This window comes from Hyla sarda (assembly GCF_029499605.1).
Source record: "Hyla sarda isolate aHylSar1 chromosome 1 unlocalized genomic scaffold, aHylSar1.hap1 SUPER_1_unloc_14, whole genome shotgun sequence".
Lineage (NCBI taxonomy): Eukaryota > Metazoa > Chordata > Amphibia > Anura > Hylidae > Hyla > Hyla sarda.
Genome location: NW_026607575.1, coordinates 204,509 through 222,420, shown reverse-complemented (window position 1 = coordinate 222,420; position 17,912 = coordinate 204,509). Strand labels below are relative to the sequence as shown.

Here is a 17,912-nt window from a genome sequence, read left to right as displayed (position 1 = left end):
ACCCGCACTAAACATGTTACACGGGCTTGTAGTGCGGGTGACCCTGATTAAAACGCTCCTTACCTGGTTAAAAATGGTTCAGCGCTTCTTAAGATATCTATATTTTTAGTTTTCTGTTATTCCCTGGCTCGGGACTCAGTGGGAGGTCTTATCATCTGGGACTCGGCCACACGTCATTCTAACTGGGCGGAGCTGCCGCCCGGCTCATGAATATTCATGAACTTATCCTCCTGGTCTAATTCTTCTTTCTCGGTCTGTTTGTGAATAAAACCCTCGCTAATGATTTTGTTTTCAAAAGCCACCAGTTTGATGTCTAAATATTCAAGCATATTTCCCCCATATAAATAGGTAAAGGACATATTTACTGTATTTTTTTCGTTGAGGTAACACACAAAATCAGTAAATTGGGACTTACTACCGGACCACACTACTAGTATGTCATCCACAAAGCGTGAATACGACTGAATGAACTTGATGAAGGGATTGTTGCTGGTGTATATGAGATGCTTCTCCAATATAGCTAAAAATAAATTAGCGTACGTACAGGACACCGGGGTCCCCATAGGACCACTGTACCACTGCTCATCATACTTAAATGTGCTGTTACGTAAAATGAAATTCAAAGCGTCTTTAATAAATTCGGTACAGTCTGGGAATATTTCGGTACTCCCCAGATATTCCCCTACAGCCTGTACACCCGCAGTATGTGGTATACGGGTGTACAGGCTGACGATGTCTATTGAACAGAGGCTCCAACCCTCCTCCCAGGTAAGGTCACTGACTATGCTTAGAAGATGCTGGGTATCTTTAATATACGCCGGGATTGACGTCAACAATGGACGTAACATCCAGTCGATATAGTGAGAAAGATGTTCAGTGACTGAGCCCACCCCTGACACAATGGGTCTGCCTGGGGGTGGGCTCAGTCCTTTATGAACTTTAGGCAAATGATACCATTTTGCTGCTTTGGGGGTGTCTGGAATTAGTCGTTTCGCATTTTTCTTGGAAATGACTCCTATTTCTACTTTCTTATGAAGGAAAGATCTCAAATCGTTTAAGATTTTAAATGTAGGGTCAGATAATAATGGAGTATATGTTTGGGTGTCACTTAATTGCTTTTCAGCCTCTTTATTATACATAACTTTTTTCATTAAAATGACACTGCCTCTTTTATTACTACTAGATCCTCCCTTTTCTTTAAATTTTTAAGTGCTGTCTGTTCAAGTGGGGTTAAATTAGACACGCCTTTCTGATAAAGAATGGATTTTATATCTTTCTGTACTGCATTCGCAAACAAGTCAAGGTGACCTCCTGGCGGTATTGGGGGGTTAAAGGTAGATTTTTTCCCTTTAGTGAATCTCTGCTTCTCATAACTCTCAGTATAAGGGGTGTCATTAAAGCCTGTAGCTAACATTTCGATGCATGCTTTGTCTATTTCAGTACATTCTGGAGGAAAAAAACCTAATTCTCCTATAGACACCTGTAAATCGCCTTCTCTGATTAACTGCTCGCTACTCGGTTTATTCAAGAAAAATTTAAACAAATTAATGTCTCTCATAGACTTAGCCAAATCTATGTCGAAATCAACTGGATCAAAATCTTCAACCAGACCAAAGTTCAGTCCTTTAGACGGTAAGGATGTTGTCACGCTGTCTAATATTTCATCTGTTAAATTAATGACATTAGATATTCTGTTTTCTCCATGGTGGCACCTTCCTCTTCTTTGGGTCTTTTTGAGGTCTTCCTCCTGCTCCTTCTTGTATGTCTCCGCCTAAAGGGACATCAGACCTCGGATTTCCTTGCTCAGTGTTCGCACTGTGAACTGTTGAAGCGGTTTCTTTGCGGTAATCATTGCGGTTTTCATTCCGTTGGTAATGAGGATTTTTGTATTCATCGTGATACCCGTTCTTTGATTTATAAGGGTATTTCTTGAACGGTACATTGGAGGACCTGGTGGACCACGTGAACACCTGGTTGGTGACATAATAATTTTTGTCCCTCATGTATTTATCTCTTTTTTTCTTCTTAATTTCATCTTGAGTGATAGTTAGTTTAGACTCCAATTTCCCATAAAACGCACACACTTGGTCTGCAGTCGCTCTTTTTGCATGCTCAGCTTTTGCTTTAGCCAAATCATCAGTGGTCTTATCGTGTTCGATCCTGTTCCTGGTTAATATGATGAATATGCTACAATCCCTTCATCATGTTCATTCAGTCGTATTCACGCTTTGTGGATGACATACTAGTAGTGTGGTCCGGGAGTAAGTCCCAATTTACTGATTTTGTGTGTTACCTCAACGAAAAAAATACAGTGAATATGTCCTTTACCTATTTATATGGGGGAAATATGCTTGAATTTTTAGACCTCAAACTGGTGGCTTTTGAAAACAAAATCCTTAGCGAGGGTTTTAGAAAGGACATAGCCAAAAACACTCTTACACTACAATAGCGCTCATCCCGACTCTGTTAAGAAAGGAATCCCTTATGGCCAATTCATTCGCTTAAAAAGAAACAACACTTTTAACATCAGATACCAAGAACAGGCTGAAGAATTACACATTAGACTCTTAGAAAGAAATTACCCTCCTGAACTGATCAAAGCTTGACGAGAGAGAGCAGAGAAATGTGATAGAAAAAATCTATTGACTACTAGTAAAACCAACACAAAAAAACAACATGCGGCAGAAAACAAAAGATTTACTTTCACGTTCAAAAACTCCCCAATGAACAGAATAATAGAACAAGCTATTAGAAGAAACTGGTTCATAATTGAGAAAGATGAGGATTGAAATACTGTAGCAAAAAGAAAACCATTAATATCCTTTCGTAAAAATGTTACCATTGGAGAGGAAGAAACAACAGAAGAAGACCACTTGGTTGGATGAAATTAGTCCCCTTGGTAATTATCCCTGCAAGAATTGCAACTATTGTATTTTTTATTTAGGTCTAACGAGTTTTAGGATAGGGTCCCTAACGCACACAGTATCTTCATTGATTACCTGCAGAACTAAATATGTAGTCTACGCGTTATTCTGTCCATGTGGCTATTTTTACGTCGGGAAGACGATTAGACCTTTATTCAATCGTATACGTGAACATCGATATTCACTTAAAACCAAAAAAGGAGCACCCCGACTAATAGCTCACATGGAAGAATTTCATGAGTCCAACCCAGATCTGATTACTTTTGCCGGTATCGAAAGATTAGAACCGCAACAAGGGAGGTCACTGAATTCTTTTTTACTAAAAAGAGAAACTTATTGGATATTAAGAACTGACGGGACCGGTCCTCTGGGACTTAATGACCGGGTCGATATGGCCCCTTGTTTTTAATATTTTCACTTTTTGTACGTTATTTTAATGCTGTTTTTCACTGTCAAGGGTTAATATGGTTTAGGTTCCACCTACCCTAATGTGTCATTGATCACGTAACTTGCTGGGAACAGCTGATAGGTCATTAGAGCTCCATTTACCTGTATTTAGTGAGCACGTGATCTCCACTAGCTTAGGCCAGAAGAAGCACGATTACCGTGTGAAACGGATCCAGTCACCTACTGAGCAGTACCCCCCCCCCCCCCCCATCCTTGCTTGTTGTCCTCTCCCCCTGTTTTGTACATGTGAGTATTTTCCTTCAATAAAAGAAGAAACATGAAGCAACTGAATGGTGAGTCGCCGACTTATTCTTTCTCTCTTTGGATTGTGAGTATAAAAGATCAGTGTAATTCATGTTCTAGTCTCTAGAGGGGGCTATAACACTGCATAAAAAAAGTAAAAAAAAAAGAGTTAATAAAGATCATTTAACCACTCCCCTAATAAAAGTCCAACCAAAAATAAACATATGTGGTATCACCGCGTGCGGAAATGTCCGAAATTAAAAAATATATCTTTAATTAAATCGCATGGTCAATGGCGTATGTGCAAATAAATTTCAAAGTCCAAAATAGCATATTTTTGGTCACTTTTTATACCATTAAAAAATGAATAAAAAGCAATCAAAAAGTCCAATCAAAACAAAAATGTTACCGCTAAAACCTTCAGATCACGGCACAAAAAAATGAGCCCTCATACCGCCCCGTACGCGGAAAAATAAAAAAGTTATAGGGGGTCAGAAGATGACAATTTTAAACGTATTAATTTTCCTGCATGTAGTTATGATTTGTTCCAGAAGTACGACAAAATCAAACCTACAGAATAATGAAAAGGTGTTATTATCCATGCAGAGTATGGAGCGTTCACGAGTCCGGAGCCCGCTCCATACTCCCCTGTGAGCGCCATCACGCTCGTTGGGGGATTTCAGTGTCAGGATCCGGGCTGGTAATGGAGGCTGGTGGTGGATCCGCTGTGCCAGAGAGGTGATGACGTGGGCCGTACCAGGGGAACGGAGTCTAAGGAGTTACTGGTTTTCACCAGAGCCCGCCGCAAAGCGGGATGGACTTGCTGCGGCAGGTAACCCCCAGGTCGTTCCACCCAGTAGCGACTCAACCTCTCTGGCTGCTGAGATAAGGCAAGGTACAAGAGGATCAGGCAAAGGCATAGTCAGATGTAGCAAATGGTCAGGGCAGGCGGCTCAGGTTCTCAGGCGGTAGTCAGTAGCAACGGGAACGGCCACAGGCAGGGTAACACAGGAACAAGGAATGCTTTCTCTCAGGCACAAAGGCAACAAAGATCCGGCAGGAGGCTGTGGGAGGAGACGGTACTTATAGGCAGTGCACAGGTGAGGCCTAATTAAGTCCAAACAGCACTCCCTCTCACAAAGCTTAACCCTTAATGAACCACATTGGACCAGGTACCAATCACCTGTGCACTGGTCCTTTAGATCTAAGAGTCCTGGTGCACGCGCGCCCTAGAGAGCGGGGATGCACACGCTGTGACGCCGGAGCGCTGCCTGGGGGCACACGCTGTGAGCTCTCCGAGGCCAGCAGGGGGCCCGGAGCGCTCAGCGTAACATTCAGACCCAGCCCTGCTTGCCCGAAGCAGGGCTAAGGACCTGAAAAATTCACCTGCCAGCCGCCCGGAACTGCATGTCCCGGGTGTCAGGTGATACAAATTCCACATCCATGAGCAGAATGTGACCCTCCACACAGGCACACACTTTTCTACTTCACAGCCAACTCCCTCTCACTCCCTAATCCTAGCACCCAAACCTAAACCCTATGTCACGTTGGGCAGGGATAGAGTGCAGCCCTAGTCTTGCCCACTCCCTCTGTCTCTGCTTACTTACGTGCCCATCCTAAATAACAGGTCCACAACCAAGGAGACAGTCCCTTCCTAAATAAGTGAGGGACAGTCAATGAGTAAAAACAAAAAAATACAGTAGGATGCCAGGGAACAGCTGAAGGCACACAAAACAAAATAAAACTAAAAGAAATAAGACTAAACAAACACACAGAAAAAGTTAAGTCAGACAGTCCGGGTCAGCAAGTAGAAAATACGAGGTACCAATACACAAGGTAAAGAGAGACGTCACAAAACAGAGACAGAATCAATAGCCAAAAAATACAGAGAATAATATTGCTGGTTACTGGAAGCTAACTTCTTTCACTGGCAACTAGACACTAAATGAGCTGGAGTTAAATTAGTAGTCTAGCGCAGACTACTCCTGTTCCTTCATGCCCGGCCTGATATTTTTTTTAAAATATACTATCACTCACCTTCCTGCGTTCCCGCGGAGCGCCACTACAGCTGATCAGTCCTCCGGTCCTTCTTCTTCCTACTTCCGTGTGCACGGATTGTCACATGGCGCTTCAGCCTATCACCGGCCGTAGCGATATTCCGCCTCGGCCGTTGATAGACTGAGGCGCCGTGTGACGATCCGTGTACATGGAAGTAGGAAGAAGGACAGAAGAACTGATCAGCTGTAGTGGCGCTCCGCGGGAACGCAGGAAGGTGAGTGAAAATGTATTTTCATTTTTTTTTTTTCAGTTCGGGCACGATGGAACAGGAGTAGTCTGCTCTAGACTACTCATTTAAGTAGCTGGGCCCACAGGTGGAGACTAAGCCTGGAACTACTCACAGCCCAGATCGGCATAGCCAAGCAACCAGGCAAAACAAAGCTCAGGATAGGTTAACCCTTTGAGTTCTTACAACCTAACTCTATTCCTAACCCTTTACTCAAATCCTAACCCCTAATCCTCACCCCTAACAGCGATCAGTACTGAGAAGGGCTGAGAGCGTTGAGCTCAGGTCACATTTGGCTACAAGTCACAGTTTTCACTTCAGCGGCATTGATGTATCTGCCTATGGCTGAGCCAATTAATCCCTGCGTCCTTAAAGGGGTACTCCTCCCCTAGACATCTTATCCCCTATCAAAAGCATAGGGGATAAGATATCTGATTGCAGGGGTCCCATCGCTGGGGACCCCCATGATCTCCCTGCTGCACCCGATGTTCGTTTAGAGCGTCAGGTGCATCGTCGGAGGCTCGTGATGTCACGCCCCCTCCCATAGACTTGCATTGAGGGTGCCTCCAGCTGTTGCATTAGTTGCAGATTGATCTCTCTCCCACCAAGCGATCGCTCCACCCATTGAAGCAGACAGGTTCCCTGTTATCAGCTGACTAGGGATGTCGGGTCTCGGCCACATTGCAACCTGGGAAAAATCTAAGACTAACAGTAATTTTGTATGCTGTTAAAAATAAATATTGGGGTGAAAATCACATAAGAAATGTGAGAAAACCGTCACACACGGGTACAGACACTATATTATTAACTACACTAACTTTACAGCCCCTGTAGCATAGTCACATAAAAAAAATCCTGGAATACCCCTTTAAAGGTGTAGTGCAGTGAAAAATAACTTCTCCCCTATCCAAAGAATAGGGGATGAGTTATAGATCGTGGGGGGGAGGTCTGAGTGCTGGGACCCCCCCCCCCCCCCCCACGATCTCCTGAACGGGGCCCCAGCAGTCTGTCAGAAGCAGCGATTTCGACCCCTGCAGGAAGCTGCAGCCGACACACCCCCTTCATGTATCTCTATGGTCATCACGCCCTCTTCCAGCAGACTGCCGGGGCCCCGTTCAGGAGATCGTGGGGGGTCCCGATGCTCAGACCCCCGTGATCTATAACATATCCCCTTTCCTTTTGGATAGGGGATAAGTTATTTTTCATTACACAACTCTATAGAGTACCTGTCGTATCCCACAAAAAAGTTATGTTACTCAATACCTAATCCTATACATATGATTTTCATGTGTCTAGCACCTATATTTCTCTCATAAATACCTTCTATCTGTTGCTCCCTTGGTTTGTCATCCTGTGCTTTAGAAGGGGCGTGTCCTCGCTCTACATGACTCCTCCTCATCCCTGAGTGCTGGGACTTTTCATCCAGTCACTGCAGACTGCTCTGTAACCCTCCTCCTCTCTGTTTTCATGCTTCAGTCTGATAGGACAGGAGTGAGCAACAGAGGAGTGCTAGTCCTGCCCTTACTTACTGGACTCAGCTGGGACAAGGTGATGCTGCAGCCAGACAGGATTATGATCTGGATGGTATGGGGACCCTAATCGAGTTTTTTTTTTAATTTTTTTTATTTTTTTTTTAAAGCCATGATTTCTCAAAAAAAAAAAAATCAGAAGCATATAAGAAAGATTAATGTTTTGCCAAAATGCACAACATATTTGAATCTGACAGTGATCATTTAAAGGGGTACTCCAACCCCAAGACATCATATCCTCTATCCAAAGGATAGGGGATAAGATGTGTGATCCCGCAATCTAGCATACAGCACCCACCTGTAAGCACTGCAGGAAGTGCTGGAGGCTCTCGGTGTTATGACTCCCAACTACGGGGATGGAGTATTGTGATGTCATGACTCCGCCCCGTGTGACATCATGCCCCACCCCCTCAATGCAAGTCTATGGGAGGGGGCCAGACGGCCTTGGTTAACATCTGCCCCCAAAAAGGGATAATGCACCCGTTTTAACCCCCTTAAGAACACATGACGTACCGGTACGCCATGTGTCCGATCCCGATCTATAGCGCGGGGCCACTGCCTCTAACAACGGCTGGAACCCGTGGCTAATAGCGCACGGTATTGATCGCGGTGCCGCGCGCTATTAACACTTTAGACTCGGCGTTCAAAGTTGAACACTGCGTCTAAAGTGAAAGTGAAAGCATGCCTGTTAGTTCAGGGAGCTGTTCGGGATAGCCGCGGCGAAATCGCGGCATCCCGAACAGCTTACAGGACAGCTGGAGGATCCCTACCTGCCTCCTGGTGTCCGATTGGCGAATGACTGCTCAGTGCCTGAGATCCAGGCATGAGCAGTCAAGCGGCAGAATCATCGATCACTGGTTTCCTATGAGAAACCACTGATCAATGTAAAAGATCAGTGTGTGCAGTGTTATAGGTCCCTATGGGATAATAATGATCAGTATAAGAGATCAGTGTGTGCAGTGTTATAGTCTCCTATGGGATAATAATGATCAGTATAAGAGATCAGTGTGTGCAGTGTTATAGTCTATGGGATAACAATGATCAGTATAAGAGATCAGTGTGTGCAGTGTTATAGGTCCCTATGGGATAACAATGATCAGTATAAGAGATCAGTGTGTGCAGTGTTATAGGTCCCTATGGGATAATAGTGATCAGTATAAGAGATCAGTGTGTGCAGTGTTATAGTCTCCTATGGGATAATAATGATCAGTATAAGAGATCAGTGTGTGCAGTGTTATAGTCTCCTATGGGATAACAATGATCAGTGTGTGCAGTGTTATAGTCTCCTATATATATAACACTGCAAAAAAAAAAGTGCAAAAAAAAGTGAATAAAGATCATTTAACTCCTCCCCTATTAAAAGTTTGAACCCCCCCTTTTCCCATAAAAAAAAAACACACAGTGTAAATAAAAATAAACATATGTGGTATCACTGCGTGCGGAAATGTCCGAATTATAAAATTATATTGTTAATTAAACCGCACGGTCAATGGCGTACGCGCAAAAAAAATTCCAAAGTCCAAAATAGTGCATTTTTGGTCACTTTTTATATCATGAAAAAATTAATAAAAAGGTGATCAATAAGTCCTATCAATACAAAAATGGTACCGCTAAAAACTTCAGATCACGGCGCAAAAAATTAGCCCTCATACCGGCCCGTACATGGAAAAATAAAAAAGTTATAGGGGTCAGAAGATGACAATTTTAAACTTTTTCATTTTCCTGCATGTAGTTATGATTTTTTTCCAGAAGTCCGACAAAATCACCTATATAAGTCGGAGATCATTTTAATTGTATGGACCTACAGAATAAAGAGAAGGTGTCATTTTTACCGAAAATGTACTGCGTAGAAACGTAAGCCCCCAAAAGTTACAAAACAGCGGGGTTTTTTTTCTTCTTCAATTTTGTCTCACAATGATTTTTTTTTCCGTTTCGCTGTAGATTTTTGGGCACAATGACTGACATCATTACACAGTAGAATTGGTGGCGCAAAAAATAAGCATCATATGGATTTTTAGGTGCAAAATTGAAAGAGTTATGATTTTTTAAAGGCAAGGAGGAAAAAACGAAAATGCAAAAACGGAAAAACCCTCGGTCCTTAAGGGGTTAAAGGGGTACTCTGCTGCTAGACATCTTATCCCCTATCCAAAGGATAGGGGGATAAGATGCCTGATCGCGGGGGGCCCCAACAGCGGGATCTCCCACAGCACTCAGCGTTAATTTAGAACTAACTGCCGCAGTGGCCATGACGTCACAACCACGCCCCTTTATGGCGTCGCCCCCCCCCCCCTCCATTTACGTCTATGGGAGGCTGACACGTCCGACACGCCTTCTCCCATAGACATGAATGGAGGGGGTGTGTTGTGACGTCACGAGCGGCGTAGTCATGATGTCACAATCACGGCCTCCTGCTTCGAGCGTTCTGGACAAAATGTTCAGAACGCTGGAGCACCGTTCGCCGGATAGCAGAATCCAGGGACTTGGTCAAACACCCGGCCAATGAACAAGAAAGAAAAATATTTGGGCCCAGGTCCGGAGTGGCCACCATACTCAAGAAGTCTTCAGGTTAACAAATAAAAGCTCACAGTAACACGTTTCGAGGGAATTCTCTTTATAACTCATAGGCGTTGAAACGCGTTCCAGCTTTTTTCTGTTCTAGTTAAGCTCAACTTCTCTACATTCTTCTCCATTGGCTTCTGACTGTTCCAACCAGTTAATTTCAATTAAGGTTCCCAAACCCACCTTCCAGCCTGATATGCTATGAGTCAAGTCCTGAGGATACCCCACCAGACCGGAATCTACTTCCAACCATCCACAGGGTCACAAGAAGCATTGTCCTCCCTCATTATCTTCTTTACCATAAAATACACAGTCAGGGGACAGGAGCCGAAGCGGATACTCAGGAATATCCAAGGTCAGGATACCGGAATCAGCATAGTCAGAACCGGATCAGGAACCAGATGTCAGCAAGGTCCATGGAATCAAAATTGGGAAGCGATTGGAGATCAAATTGAGGAATTTGTTACATTGTGTCACTCGGGAGTCGGGTTTGTTTACTCGAGTTCTTTACGTATATGATCTGACTCTCATCTAAAGACATTTCTGGTATTTTCATGTCAATGTTTAAAGTCCACATGTACTCTATAATGAAGTGCTTATGTGTGTGACATATGACGTGGCCCCTGTATGATTTAGGGCCCATCCTTCTCTCAAAGGCCCTGGCAAGACTTGAACCTTCCAGCTGATCCAGTTGTCTCCTCTTCCCCTCCAGCTGATCCACTTGTCTCCTCTTCCCCTCTAGCTGATCCACCTGTCTCCTCTTCGCCTCCAGCTGATCAACTTGTCTCCTCTTCCCCTCCAGCTGATCCAGTTGTCTCCTCTTCTCCTCCTGCTGATCCAGTTGTCTCCTCTTCTTTACCTGATCCAGTTGTCTCTTCTTCTCCTGAATGACCCCCCAAGGATGGACAAGGACAGGAATGAGATGACTAAGAGAATATTACACTTCACCTTGGAGATCCTCCACCTGCTGACCGGAGAGGTGAGGTGACCCATCTACATTTCCACCATTGTTGTCCCCATCTACATTTCCACCATTGTTGTCCCCATCTACATTTCCACCATTGTTGTCCCCCCATCTACATTTCCACCATTGTTGTCCTCCATCTACATTTCCACCATTGTTGTCCCCCCATCTACATTTCCACCATTGTTGTCCCCATCAACATTTCCACCATTGTTTTCCCCCCATCTACATTTCCACCATTGTTGTCCCCATCAACATTTCCACCATTGTTTTCCCCCCATCTACATTTCCACCATTGTTTTCCCCATCTACATTTCCACCATTGTTTTCCCCATCTACATTTCCACCATTGTTTTCCCCATCTACATTTCCACCATTGTTTTCCCCATCTACATTTCCACCATTGTTTTCCCCATCTACATTTCCACCATTGTTGTCCCCCCATCTACATTTCCACCATTGTTGTCCCCCCATCTACATTTCCACCATTGTTGTCCCCCATCTACATTTCCACCATTGTTGTCGCCCATCTACATTTCCACCATTGTTGTCCCCCCATCTACATTTCCACCATTGTTGTCCCTCATCTACATTTCCACCATTGTTGTCCCCCCATCTACATTTCCACCATTGTTGTCCCTCATCTACATTTCCACCATTGTTGTCTCCCATCTACATTTCCACCATTGTTGTCCCCCATCTACATTTCCACCATTGTTGTCCCCATCTACATTTCCACCATTGTTGTCCCCATCTACATTTCCACCATTGTTGTCCCCATCTATATTTCCACCATTGTTGTCCCCCCATCTACATTTCCACCATTGTTGGCCCCATCTACATTTCCACCATTGTTGTCCCCCATCTACATTTCCACCATTGTTGGCCCCATCTACATTTCCACCATTGTTGTCCCCCATCTACATTTCCACCATTGTTGGTCCCCATCTTTGGAGCCGCTCTATGTTGGATGTCTCTTTGTAGGTGAGGTCTCCAGAACTGACCCCAGTATTCCAGATGTGCTCACTAGAGCTCTATACAGGGGGCACAATCTCCTCTTTGTAGTGAGGGTGGAATACTGGGTTCAGTCCCCTCATTGTCTCTCTCCATACACAGGATTACACCATAATGAAGAAGACATGGGGGGAGTGTGTGGCCCCCAGCAGCCATTGCCATGAATCGGGAGGAAGGAGCAGGGCCCGGGGCCCCATCACAGAGCCTCGACCTCACTCACTGATACATGAGGAGAAGATCCTAGAACTCACCCACAGGATCACTGAGCTGCTGACTGGAGAGGTGACCCTGCTGGGACATTATACAGTAATGGAGGGGTCTGGTGATGACTGGAGAGGTGACCCTGCTGGGACATTATACAGTAATGGAGAGGTCTGGTGATGACTGGAGAGGTGACACTGCTGGGACATTATACAGTAATGGAAGGGTCTGGTGATGATTAGAGAGGTGACACTTCTGGGACATTATACAGTAATGGAGAGGTCTGGTGATGATTAGAGAGGTGACACTGCTGGGACATTATACAGTAATGGAAGGGTCTGGTGATGATTAGAGAGGTGACACTTCTGGGACATTATACAGTAATGGAGGAGTCTGGTGATGATTAGAGAGGTGACACTGCTGGGACATTATACAGTAATGGAGGGGTCTGGTGATGACGGTATCATTGTGTGTCAGGTTCCTATAAGGTGTCAGGATGTGGCGGTCTATTTCTCCATGGAGGAGTGGGAGTATGTAGAAGGACACAAGGATCTGTACCAGGACATAGTCATGATGGAGGATCACCGGCCCCTCACATCACAAGGTAAGAAGAGACATATATATATATATATATATATATATATAGATCAGTCTCACTACCTAGTAACATAGAAATCTATCCAGCGCTGATGTATTCATTCCCTGTGTGTTCCCTACAGATGGAGTCATTGATAGAAATCCACCCGAGAGGTGTCCCCTTCCTCTGTATTCCCAGGACTGTCCAGAGGGAAATGTCCCAGAGAAGCATCAGGTAGATGAGGCTGATCCTATATCTCTATAGGGGGGTCCTGCAGTCATAGATGTGGGGGTACATTTTGGGGGTCTTTTATGTTGATCCTCCTGTCTGCTGTATTGTACTGAATTGTTCTATTTGTCACATTAGGGGGGAGATCTGACCATTATAAAAGTGGAGGATGAAGAAGAGAGGATCGGTGGCAATTACCTATGTTTGAGGGAGGTGAAGGAGGAAATTCCAGGAGATGATACCCATGGTATGTAATAATGGATTAAATCAGTGAATTAAGAGTCACTGCGGTTTCAAACAACTTTTCACGATGAATGGACTATATAATTCCTTACATTACTGTAAATCACTAAATTACTAAAAATCACTCCATACCCCAGAGAAATAGCTTTAACATCTTGACCACAATGGACTTTTCATTCCCTGCAATCTGCTGTCAATGTCTGGTTATTAAGGGAAATCTGTCCCTAGTAATAATAATATCAGGACAGATGTCCCAAAAAAAGTGGTATTGGGGCTTAGCCTGTACAGGAGAGGAAAGGAGAGCCTGGGGTGTGTACCTGCAAGCTGAACAAATCTGCCTGCTTGAGATGATCCACTTTGTTTCTGAAAGGTAAATCAAGGCTTCCTTCTCATCTCTCACCATCCATAAAGCTCTAGGCAGCTGTGTCGGGAAATCTAAATTAGATAATAATTTTCTAAAACCTCCTTTTGTCTTCAGAAAATCATTAATTCTTCTTTTATTCTTGTAAAAAGTCAGGGATTTTGTAGGATCGTGTTCCGGTGTATGATTAACCAATTATACCAAACAGGAAACACAGTCATTAACTGAAACAGAAGTAGCTGTGTAGGCGGCTTAAAACTGGGCAAGGAACAGCCAAACTCTTCTACAAAGGTGAGGTTATGGTTGAGAGTGTCATGTCACAAGTCCTCTAACTAAACTACTACCTTGCGGCCCAATGACACATGCAGGGGTAATCTACGCTACAACAAAATAACCCAAAGGGGTTAGAAAAAGCCTCTATATTGCATGTGTCACACAAAATTTAATAAAACTTAACTTTTATTTATGACAAATAATATTGGTGAGGAAAAAACGTATTTAAAAACACAGCTCCACTATAGTCTTGAATATATATATACGTGTGCCTACAGGTTATGAGTGGGGCAAACCACTCTTATGCGTCAGTGAGATTGGACTCGAAGAGTCTCCAATATATATATATATAGACCTAAATTAGAGCTCTGGTCACCCTAGGGTGCTCCCAACATGGAGACCACGCAGTCTCTATTACACAAAGCCACTTATGTGTGTGGCACTTGTTTGTTACTGAACCCTAGCAGTGGCATTGGGGTGTCCCAACACTCAGCGCCCACCGCCTGCTGTGCACGGCAGGCGTGGGCTTGTTAACCTGCACCTTATTTATTTATTGACTGTAGAAGGACCTGAACTATAGTGGAACTGCAATCTAAAATACAAATCTGTCACACCCCGACATGTTTCGCCTCTTGAGTGGCTTTATCAAGGAGAACTGACAGCAATGGATGTCGGGGTAAGATGGGCCTTTTTATATGTGGTGTTTGGTTAAGTTGGCCAATCACACTCCCTCAGGTTGCGGAACAATCAGCATCCCAATCATTTAGAGGTCCCACCAATAAGCCTCTATGTTACTGCCTTATAGCGTTTATTGTCCAATCTAGTCTACCGGTGTAACACGCGTCACACGCCGAGATGCGTGTTCACGTGTGTTAATATCTTATTGATGTTTCCATAAACCAATCCACAGGCCCAGGACTGAGTAAATACCCGCCCCTCTTGTTTACACATGCCCAATGTTTATATTCTGCCAGTCATGTGATCCACTGCAACGACATGACCGGCCGCGGTCATGTTCGGTCATCTGATCAGCCGCGGTCACGTGAGTAATATGATTGAGATGCGGATTGGTCCGCAACCTGAGGGAGTGTGATTGGCCAATTTAACCAAACACCACATATAAAAAGGCCCATCTGACCCTGACATCCATTGCTGTCAGTTCTCCTTGATAAAGCCACTCAAGTGGCGAAACATGTCGGGGTGTGACAGATTTGTATTTTAGATTGCAGTTCCACTATAGTTCAGGTCCTTCTACAGTCAATAAATAAATAAGGTGCAGGTTAACAAGCCCACGCCTGCGGTGCACAGCAGGCGGTGGGCGCTGAGTGTTGGGACACCCCAATGCCACTGTTAGGGTTCAGTAACAAACAAGTGCCACACACATAAGTGGCTTTGTGTAATGGAGACTGCGTGGTCTCCACGTTGGGAGCACCCTAGGGTGACCAGAGCTCTGATTTAGGAATATATATATATATACACCGTATATATATATATATAATATACACACAGAACAATATGATGCAGCACCCCACAAGGTTGCAAAAAATGGTGGTTTATTCCATCATGTGCATAGACAACGTTTCACCAGCCTCACACTGGCTTTTTCAAAGGCTGAGGCTGGTGAAACATTGTCTATGCACATGATGGAATAAACCACCATTTTCTGCAACCTTGTGGCGTGCTGCATCATATTGTTCTGTGTACTGATTGAGGAACCAGTGGACCCAGGTTCCAAGTATGCGGGCACCCCGACTTCTTATTTTCTTTTGGACTTTGGTTGTTCCGTTTCTATTTGCTATATATATTATATATATATTGAAAGAAATTAGCTCTGTTTTTGAGTGTTATTGTACCATAAAGCGTTATACATTAAGAATCCTAACGTGTACTTCCTATTGGATTCTTTTGCCAAATGTGAATGTTGTACATTACTGTGCAGAAGAAAAATAACAAAATGTATCTTTAATTTGAACAGGAAATCCCAGTAAAAATTCTGAGGGGAACATCATATTATCCCTGAATTATAAAGGAGACTATGAAGAAATCATGGAGCGCTCGTCAGGAGAAGATGGAGAGATCATGGAGCGCTCGTCAGGAGAAGATGGAGAGATCATGGAGCGCTCCTCAGGAGAAGATGGAGAGATCATGGAGCGCTCCTCAGGAGAAGATGGAGAGATCATGGAGCGCTCCTCAGCAGAAGACCTCCTTACCCCTAATGTCCATCCAGATCTATCATATAATAATCCCCCTGATCATGGGGAATCTTCTCCTGACCAACCACACATTGTAACTGATCTAAAAGGAGGGGAAAGGTTTCAATGTGATGAATGTGGGAAATGGTTTACAAAAAGCTCAAGTCTTTATGCGCACAAAAAAATTCACACAGGAGAAAAACCATATTCTTGTTCAGTGTGTGGGAAATGTTTTATAAGTAAATCAAATCTTGTTCCCCATGAGAGAATTCACACAGGAGAGAAGCCATATTCGTGTTCAGAATGCGACAAATGCTTTACAAATAAAGCACAGCTTGTTAAACATGAGCGAAGTCACACAGGAGAGAAGCCGTATGCATGCCCAGAATGTGGGAAATGTTTTGCAAATAAATCAAATCTCGTTACACATGAGAGGAGTCACACAGGAGAGAAGCCTTATTCGTGTTCAGAATGTGGAAAAGGTTTTGCAAATAAATCAAATCTTGTTATTCATGGGAGAATTCACACAGGAGAGAAGCCGTATTCCTGTTCAGAATGTGGTAAATGTTTTACAAGTAATTCACAGCTTGTAATACATAAAAGGAGTCACACGGGAGAGAAGCTATATCCATGTTCAGAATGTGGAAAATGTTTTACAATAAAATCACATCTTGTTACACACGAGAGAACTCACACAGGAAAGAAGCCGTTTTCATGTTCAGAATGTGGGAAATGCTTTACAAAGAAATCATATCTTGTTACCCATGAGAGAATTCACACAGGCGAGAAGCCATATTCATGTTCGGAATGTGGAAAATGTTTTATTAAAAAAACGCTACTTGTCACACATGGAAGATGTCACACAGGAGAGAAGCCGTATGCTTGTTCAGAATGTGGGAAATGTTTTACAACAAAATCTCGTCTTGGTAAACATGAGAAAATTCACACAGGTGAGAAAATATATTCATGTTCAGAATGTGGAAAATGTTTTGCCGATAAATCAAGTCTTGTTGTTCATACGCGATGTCACACCGGGGAGAAGCCGTATTCATGTTCTGACTGTGGGAAATGCTTCACACAAAAATCCCAACTTGTTACACATGAGAGAAATCACACAGGAGAGAAGCCGTATGCATGTTCAGAATGTGGGAAATGTTTCATTACCAAAGGCAAACTTATCGATCATCAGACAATTCATACAGAGAAGAAGCCATTTTGATGTTCAATTTACGTGTATTAACTGGTCGCAGAGCATGTGATAAATATAGTGCTAGTACAGTTGTTTTTTCTTACACTTCAGTGCACCACTTTGTATGGTTCTTCCCAAGTGACTTTTCAACCCGTTGCGCCACAATGTCTGACAATGCTGTCCACTGCCAGTTTCATAAGCAAGGCCAGGGCTGGCGTAGTCGCACACGATGAATTCATGACCTTGGCAAAGTCTCCTAAATGTGCGACAAATTTTCGTAAAAACGGTAAAATCAACTATCAATTCCACCTATTAACTCGTGAGAGAATTCACAGAGGAGAAGCGGAATCTTTACGATGAACTTGTTTTTATTATAACATTTTGTGTTTTTCTCGCGCCGTATAGAACGACAGGCGAAGAGAATTTAATAAAAATGAGAATTCAATGTATTTCTTTAAATTCCTGGTTTTGCCTTTGTGGCAAAAAAACATCTTCTAGTCGACTTTTATTCTAAGATCTCGTTCACACTGATCTTAGTCGCTGTTATACATTGTCAGTATTAGTAAGCCAAAACTAGAAGTAGGTATAAAGTGTGAATGAAAAAATATGCAAATGTGAATAGAACCTTACCCCCTAGAGGACGTAGAGCACCCTGCACCCCCTCCCCTTCTATGATGTGCACCC

General features: G+C 43.5%; 1 protein-coding gene across 1 annotated transcript in view; it reads left to right on the top strand.

The window, feature by feature from the left end:
• The window catches only part of LOC130297989 (zinc finger protein ZFP2-like), a 33,979-nt gene extending 16,304 nt beyond the window's left edge, over positions 1-17,675 (top strand). Inside the window, exons 2-7 of the mRNA XM_056550863.1 lie at positions 10,855-10,965; positions 12,067-12,246; positions 12,643-12,769; positions 12,885-12,976; positions 13,109-13,217; positions 15,823-17,675. Of these exons, the coding sequence (XP_056406838.1) occupies positions 10,888-10,965; positions 12,067-12,246; positions 12,643-12,769; positions 12,885-12,976; positions 13,109-13,217; positions 15,823-17,258 (2,022 nt within the window). The 5' untranslated portion in view covers positions 10,855-10,887 and the 3' untranslated portion in view covers positions 17,259-17,675. The remainder of the gene's footprint in view (positions 1-10,854; positions 10,966-12,066; positions 12,247-12,642; positions 12,770-12,884; positions 12,977-13,108; positions 13,218-15,822) is intronic.
• Positions 17,676-17,912: the final 237 nt, after the last annotated feature.